We start from the raw sequence: 13,279 nt of genomic DNA, 5'->3' as shown, positions 1-13,279 counted from the left end.
CTCCACGGTCCCATCCAGCTGTTAACACTGCTTTTTATAATTCAAAATTATACCCATATTATCAAATGAAAAGCTTTTGGACCACTGTTAGGCACAATGGAGTTTTTCATGTTCCGGCGAAGGTCATTCGTTATTTAGTAAGAAAGATAACTAAGCTTGCAAATTACATGGATAGGACGATTGCTAAAATTTTAGCAGAACGCTGATTTCTTTAACATTTTATGAGAAATTTTAACATGCAGTTTATTATCTTCTGAAATTGAATATATTTGAAGTTCTGGATCAGAACCTCCCCTTTTCAAAGCTGTGCGTCAAGTCTCTTGAAAGGTTAGGAGTTTGTGTATTTTGCTTGTGGTGGATGGCGCACCACTAGCTTGGCCTTAGGGACCCCTCAGGATCATTTCGGAAGTGCTCTGGAGACATATGGTCTTCTCCCAGGTCAACAGCACAAATGGTGAGTGAAGTAACCATAGAAAGCAAGCTACAGTCAGTTCACATGACTCACTTCGTGGGAAATTCACTGGAGTAAGTATACCAATCTACAAATAGTGCTGCCATCTGAGAAAAATACTCAGCTTTTAAAAGGGGGCAAATTTAATGTGGAGACTGTGTTCCCTTGTGACCTAGACAGCCGGGCTTCAATGATCATTTGAAGGGGACCCGATATAACCATGACAGGGAGGGAGATTTCCTCTGCTAACATCCTACTGGAGAAATTGTCAAATGTGTCAGCAATTCCGAATGCTTTAAAGGTTCAAGTAACTTTTAGGAGTGTTACACTCCCATTGTAACATATTGACTCCAGGGACCAAAGAGGAATTTTGTTAAAACAAACGGAGATCGGTTAGATGTCCCTCATAATTCCTAGCAGAAGTCTTTGCACTGCTCTCTGCCGGAATGAGCTGCTCCCACAACGGGGTTGATTCTCTCATTTGCTGTTAGTGACAATCACCTGTCTCAACTGGCACATTCTTGGAGCAGTTCAGAGAGAGCCAGAGGCATCCTATATAGCCTGTGGACACCGCGTATCTGTGCAGGAACCTGCCAGACTCCTGTCCCTTCCAGCCAGCGCTGTCAACATTAGACCAGGTGTCAGAGTTTGGGCAAGAATCAGTTGAACCGATTCAGGTATCTCCATGGGTCGGTGTAAAAGAGAGAGGAACTCGCTCAGCTTGATTAAATGGCATCTCTAGGTCAGGGCTTGAAATCTTGAGTGTATAAATGTATGCATATATTTGGGATAGCAAGGAGGAATTTCAAGTTTTGATCTGATTTCCAGGATGAGGCTGGTTAAAGTGTAGTGAGGAAATCTTTACAGATCACTGCTAGCTAAGTGCAATGAAAAAAATCCTTTGTTTATTAAAAACTGGGAAATAGAAGAAATAAAACGCAACTCCACAGAATATGAACTGCTACCAGATTAGTGTCTTTCCAATTGATGTTTTTCTGCACACATTTTCATATACCTGAGATGATATGTATACACTATTTTGCTTTGTACTTGCACTTAAGATGCCTTGTGCACTGCACAATTTCGGTAATTTTTTCAGTGTCAAAATAATATCCTGTTGTAGTTATATTCTAATATGGTTAGATTCTAATACGGTTAACTGCTTTTTTATTGTTGGACATAGTGTTCTGCTATAATAAACAATGCTGTTATAAACATTTGTGCATAAATAATTGTCCTTTTCTCCTTAGGACTATTCCCCTGAAATGACATTACAAGATTCAAGAATTAATACATTTTTGAGGCTTAGGATACATTTTACCAGATGTTTGTGTCAAAATACCCTTTCACCAGCTGTGGTTGAGAATGTTCCAACTTGTGGTATCATTACCAGCACTGAACATCTCTTGGAAGAAAACAATCCTTGCTAATTTGATGACAAAACAGTATCTTACTGTAATTTTATTCACATTTCCGATGACTAGTTACCATGTGTTTACTCTTTCGTTTTTCCTCTTCTGTCAACAACTTGTTCATGACCTTTGCCCATTTTTCCCATTTTTTATCCACATTAATGAAATTTTGTTTTGTAAAGTCTCCATTGAAGCAGCAATAAAACACTAGAGTTCACTTTATTGAATTGATTTAAATATTTTCTTTAAAGACATACTCTGAAGACTATAGTTTATTGATAGAAAAAATATAAATCATACATGTTTAAAGATAATTTTGTACTGACATTATGGGAACTTGATTTCTCCCAACAACATGATCAGTTTTGTTGTGCTACTATTGGAATGCATTCTGCAGAAACGTGGTTTTACCTTCAAATCTGAGCATACTACCCTTACATCAAAAAAGAAAAAAAGATAATTAAAAAAACACAACTTGGATTAGTTTAAAGTTTAGTAGACCACATCTGATTTGTTGAAGAGTAAGTTCTTTTATTTACCTCTTCAAGGAAGTGCTTATTTTTTTCACTTCTTTCTGTGCATCTTTATCCTATAAAGAAAAAACAAGTACACAATGAAATTTCACACATTGATCCTGCTACTCTGGGTACTTTGAAGCAATCTTCGGTGGAGTGAGGTGATACTTTCTGAAGGACCATTACAAAGAAATTACAGATTTCTTAGATTCAGGCATGATTCAGATCTCTGAAAATACATGCCATGTGGAGAGCTATTTCCAAGGTTTCCCTCACCAGGTCTAGAGTGGTGGGAAGACAGGGAGAAGAGAGCCTTTCGTGTAAGCAGACACGCTCGATCTCACTAGCGTGTTAATGGTGAACACTATTTTCTTCTTCAACTGTACCATGTGGAAGAAGTCCCAGCCCTAGCAGCAGGATTTGAAGAAATCTGAGATTCCACTGCATGATCCAGACTAGCAAATATACCTTTCATTATTGACTTTATCAAGTAGTTTAAGATGAAAAACCATGTAATTTTTTTCTCTAGTACTGCACGTGTATCGTAATTTCTTTAAAACAAGTGTGGTGGTTAGAAACTGTGGCGATAAATTCAGATGGCAGGGTACTCCTCTACACTTTTGCATTTAACAAACATTTATTGAGAGGTGCCTGGGTGGCTCAGTTGGTTAAGCTCAGGTCATGATCTCGGGTCCTGGGATGGAGTCTTCCATCGGACTCCACGCTCAGCAGGGAGTCTTTCTCCCTCTGCCTTTCCCACCTGCTCGTGCTCTTTCTCTCTCTCTCAAATAAATAAAATCTTAAAAAAAAACCCAAATATGTATTAAGCACCTAATCAGAAAGAATTTAAGGGATGCAACAAATGAAAATAAACAGATGAGGAAAAATGAACAAAGTAATATTTGGAAGTAGCTATTAGATTTTTTTTTTTTAAATCTGGAAGTTCTTCAATAGTTTTAATCATAATGTAGTGTCTGGTCAGTAGGATGTCTACTTCTATCAAATCAATATTTTTTGAAGGTTGTGAGAAAATGTGATTAATGAATTTAGGGTACTAATGTGTTATTTAAAAGAACTTATAAAAAACAAGCTGTAATCCATGTTTGTCTTTGTAACCCCATGGCCAGCTGAGTGCCTGGCACCTAGAAGTCCCGAGATGGATGATGCCTACTATCAGTGGCTTGATGCTAGAATGTACAGTTACATTTCCCATCAATCAATTTCTAGGAATCAATTTCTTACAGAATAATGACATCAATGAGAGAGTTATTTCAATTAGATGCCTAAAGTAATGAAAATGCATAAGCCATAATGAAAGATTCAAAATTAAGATCACAGTATAGCAATATTTATACTCACGCACCACAAAGAAGAGTTCATCTAACCTCCACCCCAATTCAACTGGCAGCAAATGTGCACACCCACACACTCACACTCACATACTCACACCACATGCCTCCCATTTCACCTCTTTCCCAGGGCTTCCATCCAAGCATTCTATTTATTTATGTTTTTATGCACAGAGGGCACTGGCAGAGCTTTTTAGCCCAAAAAGCCAGCTAAAACCACCACCTCCAATTATGCTTTCCTCTGTTATCATCCAAAATATACATCCTTTACACGATCAATCCTCGTTGGTATTCCCCCCAATACTGCCCTCCTTTGAATTCTCCTCCTTGACTCAACCTCCCACTTTCCCCCTTTTTCTCAGACGTTTCTACAGAGCTCCCTAGCACTCCTGCTAGTAGACTTCTTTTGAAGTCACTTTTGCATAACTGGTAATGCATCTGCTGAGAGAATATATTTTGGGGGGAAGAGGAGAGGATGGGGGCTATTACTGGTGGAGGGGTCGGAGCCAATGGTAGAAGATAATGGCCCTCTACCGTTTCTTCTAGCTGTTAAACTCCTGATCACTCTCCTTTTACGTTTATTTTTTTATGATTTCGGCACCTGGGTCTCTCTCCACACCGTCTGCCGTCACTGCTGGAGACACCCTTGTCCCCACAGCCTGTGGGTCCCAACGTCCCAGGGGCTCCGATGTCCTTCCGCAACCCCCCCCCCCCCCCCGCCCCGTGAGCACACCCTGGGCTGTGTCATGACCTGGAACTGCTCCACCTCTGACACAGGCAGCCTGCTCCCTGAACACAACTGCCTACCTTTTCGGGTCAGTTATCCAATCACACCAATTCTTCAACTTCTACGGGTCTATAAAGTGATTTTTTCCTTACTGTTCTCTATCAGCTTTCTCCTGCTTTGACTTACTTTCTACCCACATTAGGTTCTACATCCAACTACCCTCTTAGCAAAAGATCAAAACCCTTTCTCCCTCTGTGGCAAATTCCTGGAAGGGCGCCGACATGCGCTGACTGCATTTTCTCACCTCTGATGCTCTGCACAGTCTCTGCTTCTCTCGCTCCACTACAACAGTCTGGGTGAAGATCACCAATAACATAGACATCATTCAGTTCAGCTCACTCCGTCCTGACTCCTGCAGAGTATCTGACCAAGGTGACCGCTGCCACCATCCTTTGGCTTCTGAGGCCCCGTCTCCTGTGGCCGCTTCTTTCCATATCACTGGAGCTTCCTTTTCCTCCTCCCCTTCCCTTCTGTTGGGGTTTCTCAGAGGTGATTCTTGCCCCACTGGCTTTTGAATACTCTCACTTTACTGGGTGGTCTCTGCCATCTTGTGGCTTCAGACATCAGTTATTTGACAAATATACAGTCACTTTATGGATTGGAAAACCTCACAGACACAAACCCAAAAGGTCCATAACTGAACTCACCTTCTCTACCAAGTCTGGTTCTCCAACGTTCCCTGGATCCTTAAAGGGTACCTCCCTCTATCCTGGTCAGTTTCTAAAGCCGGAAACCGAGATCTCATTCTTGAGTCCTTTATCTCCTGGAAATTCAATGTCTAAGTCTTGTAGAGACTACCACCCACAAATCTGTTAAATCTGTGCTCTCCTCACTGCCATCATCTTAGTCTGGGTCACTGGCTCATGTCTGTGTTATTGCAGGAGTTACCTAAATGGTACTCCTTCTTCCAATTCTCCCCTCCAAGCCACGTCAGTCTCCACACGGTAGCTAGTGTGCCCTCCCCCAAATCTCACTGTGTTACTTGTTGCTTAAGACCCTGTAAGAGTTTCCCCTTGCCTTTAAGAAAAAGGTATACAAGGCTTTCAACCTCTTTTCTCCCTCTAGGACTCAACATTTCAGCCATATTATACATTTGATTCAATGCTTTTAGGCATATTTTTCAATTTCAAGCCCTTGTTTGTTTTTAGTGTCTTATAAAGTAGGGCATGTATACCACTCACATCAGTATCACCTGAGATATCTGAATCACATAGTGTGTGTTTATTTGTCCATGTTTCCATTCACCTTTGCCATGTAGATACATATTTCAACACTAATATAATCATTAGAACACATTATTTTGTGTTCTACATTTTTCAGTTACATTAAAAGTTGTTTTCTGATTGAACAGTCTTTGTAAATACTTTTGGAGCTGCATAAAGAACAGAAACTGATCAACTTTCAGCAGTGACGTAACAAAGGGAAAATGGCCTGATTACTCAGCATAACGTTTCATGATTTTTTGAAGACAAAGACCAATGTATCAGATTTTTTATCAACAACTTTTATTAATCCACTCAGGAAGGATGATCTTACTGCCTATTACATTTTACCAAATTCTGCATTCTACATTTCCAAGAATGCATTACAGTTCTGCATTTTTACACTACATTATTTTCAGTGCCATGTCATTTGCCAAAAGTCTAAATTATATGTTGACTTGTATTCTAAGGGTTCTTGATAGTTTTGTTCTCCAGTCTGAGTTTTCTTCAATAAGCTGCAGATAAAGGCATTTCTACTTGGACTTGAAGCCTGAGAGACTCCCCAGTGTGAGAACTTGAAGGCTGACTAAGGTATGCCTGGTCACTGAAGACTTTCCTTCATTCATGACACTGAGAGTGTTTAATACAGTGAGAAACCTCACATGTCCTGGAATGTTACTCTGTGACAAAAGGGTTTCTCCTATTTATTTCATTGGATTGCTTCTCTAACTAGAATTATCTGGTATTTCTCAAATGGCTTCCTCCTCCTAGTAGAGACTTGCTGTTCTCCTTCTTGTTTTGCTCAGTGTTCTGTGCCTTCCAAGGCTTGAGCTTTGGCTGAAGGCTGTAGGGTGCCTCCCCTGTGGGAACTCTTGAGTAAAGGTTAAAGCTGAGGCTGAAGGTTCTTCTACATTCATTAATGTATAGGGTTTCTCTCCAGTGTGTGTTCTCATGATGGCTAAGGTTAGAGCATCAGCTAAGGGCTTTACCACATAGATGACATTCATATAGTTTCTCTGCAGTGTGAATTCACTCATGCTGTTTAAAGGATAAGTTGTTACTGGAGGCATTTCCACACTGATTACAAGCAAAGGGTTCTTCTGTGTGAATTCTCTCAAATAAACAAAAGTTAGCTTTCTGGCTGAAGAGTTTGCCACATTCGTTACATTTGTAGGGATTCTCTCCACTACCACAGACTGAGTCAGTTGAGCTGTGGCTATTTCCCCATTCTCATTATATTCAAAAGAGCTCCTCTCCAGTGTGAAATCTCTGCTACTAAGGAGGAGAGAGGAGGCTGCTAAATGTCTGCCTACATCCATCCATCAATTCATTTTTTTACATATGAATTCTATGCTGACCCTTCAGTGATAATCTCCAGTTGAAGACTTTGCCACATGAGTTATACTCACATGGTATGATACTTGCCTGCATATAAGTTTTTTCCTTCACAGCATGTCAACTGCACAGCTATCTGATTAATTCTGAAGTCTTCATTATGTTTCAAGCACTCAATATATTGGCCATATTTGTGTAAATGTCATCTTCTGAGGACTTGGGTTATGGTTCTGAGTTCAGGTTATTCCTTTCTTCCCCAGATTCAAACTATCCAAACCTTTCTGCTGAGACAGCACACTTTCTCTCCGTAAAACACTGTAGTTTCAAATTCCGGGAATGTAAAGTTGTTCACATGCATGAATCTAGGCCCCAGAGCCCAAGGGCTGATACTCTCAATAACAAGTGCAGTGTGATGAGCTTAGAGCTCCCTGAAAGGGACAGAAGACATGTCACAAATAACTATCATGCCAGGAAGAGATTACAAGTGCCATAAGAAAGAAGCACATATGGGAAAATATATCAATACTCTGCTGAAGACTTTGGATAAGTAAGAGAGAGATTTACTTATATTACATTGTTATACTCCTGGCATTTGGCTAATGATTATCAAACATCAACTTGACTAGACTGGGTACTGCTTAAGAATGACTGATTCCAAACCGATGCTGTGTCATCAGTTATTTTAAGAAAATTATTAAAAGGAGGTCTAAGAAATTTCTTTAAGGTGTTTTTAAAGATCAACTTAAAAAATACAACCAAGGCCATTACATATCAAGAAAGCTTAACGAATAATATGTTTTGGAATGCCAATCAATACAAGAGAAGAGCCAAAAGAGTAGAAATAGGGGGTTGTAAACAGAGTAGCACCCCTGGCCGGCAGCTCATGAAAATATCTGTTCACAGAGAGTGAGAAAAGTCTGTCCATCCTTTAGTGGCCTTATTACTTTTTAAATGTACCAGGAAGAATGAATTCTCCAGGCATGGATGGCACAGACGAGTTAATCTATAATAAATAAATCCAAACCAGAAATAAATAGGTAAATCAGAATTGCTAAAAAATGGGATGCTGAACAACATTGCTGGGTTTCAGTAAGTAACCCACTCATCACTCTGAGCTGTTGTGTTCCCATAACAGGAAAGCAGGGTGAACATCTGTAGACTAATTCTGTTTTATCTAAACTTACCTGAAAAACCAATCTCTTAATGAAGAAAATCAAATATGAGGTCTTAATTAAGACAGAAAATTAAAAGCAGGCTTAGGATTTTATTGCTAAGAGTGGTGACTAATAAGAGGGATGATTCTTAATCTATGTAACAGCATGGAGATACAGCCCAGGATTTTAAACAACAGGTAACTTCCAAGAACTTGTGAGCCAGGACACAGTCATCTTTATTTTGAGTGCTTCCGGTGTCCTCTTCTTCCTGGAGTTGTTTCTCATATATTTTATTTACTGTCCTATAAGACTTTGTCTTACAAGAGCAATTAATGTCACTTCAAAATATTACAGCCGTTTAAAAACAGTCTGTTCCTTTACCAGACTAGCGCACCCCTCGTTGTAACACACAATACTACATGCTGCTTCGCGCACGGCGCATTTGCAGCATAGTCCAGGTCAGTCACTTGGACCCTTCCCCCAGGCAAAGAACTCCTAGGCTGCTGTGTGGTCATGACTTCATTCATCAAGCATTCTCACACTGCCTTAGACATAGAAATCCCGTTTTTTTTTAAATGGAATGTTTCTCAGGACCTATTACCTCCCTGGGGTCAAGAAAAGTCCACATGAATAATAAAATACTGTAGTTTCAAGTTCCGGGAATGTAAAGCTGCTCACATGCATGAATCTGGGCCCCAGAGCCCAAGGGCTGACATTCCCAATACTGAGTGCAGTGTGATGAGTTAGCGCTCCCTGAAAGGGACGGAAGACAGGTCACAAGTGACTACATGGCCAGGAAGCGGTTACAAGCACCACGAGAAAGCAGCACACAGGTCAGGCAAGTTCACGTGAGGGAGAGCACGCCGATGGCCCGGTGGCCGTCACTGTAATGAGTGGCTCTGCTGGACATTTTGGAAATTAATAGACGGGTCAGCAGAATCACTAATGGGGTATATTTCCATCAGGAAAACCTTACAGAGATAAGGGGTACTACAGATAACTCTCCTCAGCTTATTTGCTAATTGAAAAAGAAATGGAGATATTCCTGACAGTACATTTAACTCCTTGAAAAAAACAAAACAAAACCAAACCTAGAAAATACAAACGGAAACATCACTGGGAAAAAAAAAAAGTAACATGGGAAATATTTATTAATGCTATTTTGCTTATTATATAAGTATTTCCATAGGGCCCAGCTCTCTTAGTTACATTCATGTCCAGTCCTACTTATTAGCACTATTAGCACTAGCAGTTTTATTTGCATGCTATTAGTCTTCTGATTCTTCCTACCAGGACTCACGAGTGCTTATTATATGCCAGGCATGGCACCTGGCACTAGGAATAGAGGCGTGGACGAGACCCACCTAGCCGAGACTCTTGTGGAACAATCACACACATAACAAGGCAACCACAGCCCTGCTCAATGACTTGAAGGAAAAGCACAAAGTACTTTCTTGCCTGGGAGCGTCAAGGAAGTCTTTCCTAAGGAAATGACATTTGTGGTGAGGCTTAAAGGGTGAGTGGGAATAAAGGTGGTGAAGGGGGTGGAGGGTTTGGGTGGGAGTGTTTCCGGAAGAGGCAACAACAGGGCCCGACGGTGTGAGGCAGGGAAGAGCATGGTGCAGAGGTGAGGAGAGTGGAGAACATGCATCAGAGCCGTGAAGGACATGCTACACATTTAGGACTTCCAAGTACGGAAGGAACAGATTGAGGCTTGTTTAATCTGTTGCCTCGGCTGCTATGGAGAGCCAAGAATGACCCAGAGGGAGGAAGAAAGTGGTGGGACCAGTGGGAGGCTCCCACAGCGCAGTTTGGGTGAACTTGGGTGGTTTCCTGTTTGGAGTGGTGGCAGTGGAACGAGAGGGCTGTTGGGTGGCTCATGGCATGTTTTAGAAGAGGAATCCTGAGAACTTGGGGGCTGGGTGGGTGTCTGGGGTGGGGGCTGAGGTAGAAGGAGGGGTCAAGGATGATTCCCAGCGTTCCTAACTGATGAATGAACGTGCTGTTTAGTAGATGAGAGGATGGAGAGGAACAGACCCAAAGGCCTGATGACAAGTTAAGTTTGAGATGTCTGCAAAACATCCAGGTAGAGATGGCACATGGGAAGGTGGACAATCAGGTCTAGAGCTCAGAAGGGAGGTCTAGAGATACAAATTTGAGGACTCCTGGCAGGGAGATAGCATTTGACGTCACGGACAACAGGCTTGTGGGGTAGGGAGGAGGGAAGATGAGAGGAGAGGGGAGACTGCGGGACCAAGGGCCAAACCTTGGGGGTCATCGATATTTAGCCCTTGTACGAGAGCTCTAAATTTCATGCACGAATATTTGCATGTCACACCAGGTATTAGACTTCATTATCATACTGCAGTCTAATCGTAAATTCTAATAAGAAGGCATAGACACTCAGTTTAAGATGACAGCATGTAACCTAAGTGACATCATTCAGGAGAGATGGGAAAGATGGTAGGGTCCCCATCACCGATATGGAGCAGGCAGCCAGAGGGACAAAATCTGTTTTTCTGCCCCCAAAATTACATCAAGTGTCTTCTGTGGGGAAGTGCCGCTACTGAGCCCGTGCTGTTGTGCTCAGAACTGACCAACAGAACCCACCGAGGAACCTGAGGGAGAAGGACAACCGACCTCAGAGGAAAGCCCGAACCTAGAAGCCATCCGAGACCTACTGCCGGCGGTTGCTGGGAAGGCCCGGGGGAGGCTGGCCAGCCCTGTCTACAGACGTGGGCCTCCCCGAACCCTGAAGCTCCAGGAAGGTCTTGTTCCCCTTCTCCATCATCCATATTTCCCATGACTGTCCTGAACAACCCCTTCCCTCCAAGCACACAAATCTTCGCTTTTCCACCCCCGTGCCTTTGTTCATGATCTGTGGTGTGCTTCACTCACACCTCCACGTCATCAAAACCCACCTCTGATGCTACTTGATCTCTTCTAGGTGAAAATAATTTCCATCTTCACTATTTCCATAACCAATTATTTGTACCTCTCTTAGCACTTCAGGCTTTCCACCCTGAGCTATAGTTATTTGGATATATAACTTATATTCTAGGCTATAGAGGGCTGTGGGTATGCCTTACATGCTTATATTTGAGATCACAAACATCAGAGCCAGTGTGGCTCCAACAGAGAAGAAGAGGGATGCTTATTTCTGAGGCAGCATTTGTTTTCTTTTTCTTTTTTTTAAATGTAGACTCCATACCCAGTGCAGAGCCCAACGTGGGGCTTGAACTCATGACCCTGAGATCAAGACCTGAGCTGAGATCAAGAGTCGGAGGCTTAACCGACTGAGCCACCTAGGTGCCCCTTGAGGCATTTCTTTTAGCTGTGATTCAGAGGATGATAATGTTTGGTGGTATGAGAAGGGAGAAGGAAAACATTTATTAATTTTCTTTTGTTCCCACAGTACCAATATATGGCTCACAGGAACACAGGCTGGACTGTTAACTCTGAAATTCCTAAAACAGAGTACATCCAGAACCCTGAATTAGTGAACAAAAGGGCAAGAAGCAATACGATAGTTTCTTCTTCATTAGTGGTAGGTGTTCAAAGACTGAGAAAATGCTAATACGTTATTTTTAATCTTCTTCCGGCTAGAGGAGAGCCCTCCCCTGCTGTGAGCTAGGCCTGAAGATGGCAGCCATGTGGACAGTCCTCTCGCTCCAAGGTGGGCAGCTTGCCTACTTGTCTGCTGCCTATCACAGCTTCATCGTCATCGGCTCCCCAGAATTAGGCTGTCCTCCTTCCTTCCCCCAGTGGGGCTTAGCCTAATCCCTTAACAGGCATTAGGATGTTTTAACTGCTAGCCCATGATTTGTGTGTCCCTGAAAGATACAGGGAGTCTGCTGGTGAAGGGTTACCTGCAGCAATTTTAAAAACTTCATACTACATGTTAAATCCAAAGTTTTAGTATGGGAGAAAAATCCAGATGTTTCTAAGCTATCTTTGAAGCCAGAAAAGGACTAATAAAATAACAGCCCTCATTGTCACTGTTGGGACTTACCTCTTTGGTAACACAAGGAAGCAACACGGCCAAATTACAAAACTTCATAGCGTCATCTGTTTGTTCAAGATCGATGTAACACTAGAAATGAAAAATAGTCAATATGAAAGGCAAGCACATTTTTATGTAATGGACTCAAAGTGATCTTAAAAGAGTGGTCTTCCTGGGGCGCCTGGGTGGCTCAGTTGGTTAACCATCTGACTCTTGGTTTTGGCTCAAATCATGATCTCAGGGTCATGGGATTGGGCCCCAAGTCGGGCTCCCCGCTCAGTGCAGAGTCGGCTTGAGATTCTCTCTCTCCCTCTGCCCCTAACTCCGCTTGCACTCTCTCTCTCTTTCTCCAATAAACAAATAAATAAAATATATATATTTTTAAAGATTTTATTTATTCATTTGAGAGAGAGACAGAGACAGAGGGAGCATACAAGCAGGGGGAGAGGCAGAAGGAGAGGGAGAAGCAGGCTCCCCGCTAAGCTGGGAGCCTGACTTGGGGCTCAATCCCAAGACCTGGATATCACGACCTGAACCGAAGGTAGGTGCTCCACCATCTGAGCCACCCAGGCGCCTCAATAAATAAAATATTAAAAAAAAAAACCCAAAACAGTGGTCTTCCTCACCTTGGCCAAGAACAAGTAATTGGACTTAGAAAAGCCAGGGTGTAGTTCTTCAACCTGATTTTAAGAGAAAACAGAAAAGAGAATAATGGGACAATATTAAAACAACCACCACCATCACCAATAAAGAGGACATATTTCAATAAATCAAATACTAACCAAATTGTCCTAAAAATTTAGGTTGTGTTACATCAGAATCATTTTATCACTTCAAGTATCCTCTGAGTGGAAATAGAGCTTTTGAGATTATCCATTAAAATCAAGTTGTTATTATGTTCATAAAGCTTATGAAACAATGCGATGCTTTGAGATTTTGTGATTCCTTTATACAACCTATCCTTTCTCTTTTTTTCCTTTCAAGAACAAAAACAATTGGTGATACAGTCTCCCAGGACAAGTCCTATCCAATTCACAATCTATTTAGGAAATGAGGAGAGGTTGACTGGTA

The 13,279-nt window shown here is 41.8% G+C and overlaps 1 protein-coding gene across 6 annotated transcripts in view; it reads right to left on the bottom strand.

Moving 5' to 3' along the window:
* Positions 1–2,117: 2,117 nt before the first annotated feature.
* LOC112820961 (regulator of microtubule dynamics protein 2) overlaps positions 2,118–13,279 on the bottom strand; it is a 79,920-nt gene continuing 68,758 nt past the window's right edge. For all 6 annotated transcript variants that reach the window (XM_073897302.1, XM_073897306.1, XM_073897305.1 and 3 more), the window contains 4 exons: positions 12,835–12,888; positions 12,218–12,298; positions 2,403–2,452; positions 2,118–2,296 (listed from right to left, as the gene is read on the bottom strand). In XM_073897302.1, coding sequence (XP_073753403.1) covers positions 2,191–2,296; positions 2,403–2,452; positions 12,218–12,298; positions 12,835–12,888 — 291 coding nt within the window. In that variant the 3' untranslated portion in view covers positions 2,118–2,190. The remainder of the gene's footprint in view (positions 2,297–2,402; positions 2,453–12,217; positions 12,299–12,834; positions 12,889–13,279) is intronic.

Source organism: Callorhinus ursinus, unplaced genomic scaffold (assembly GCF_003265705.2).
Source record: "Callorhinus ursinus isolate GAN/ISIS: 27379988/994484 unplaced genomic scaffold, GSC_fseal_2.0 scaffold10, whole genome shotgun sequence".
Taxonomy (NCBI): domain Eukaryota; kingdom Metazoa; phylum Chordata; class Mammalia; order Carnivora; family Otariidae; genus Callorhinus; species Callorhinus ursinus.
Note: the sequence above shows the minus strand (reverse complement) of the source record. Positions and strands in the feature narration are given on the sequence as shown.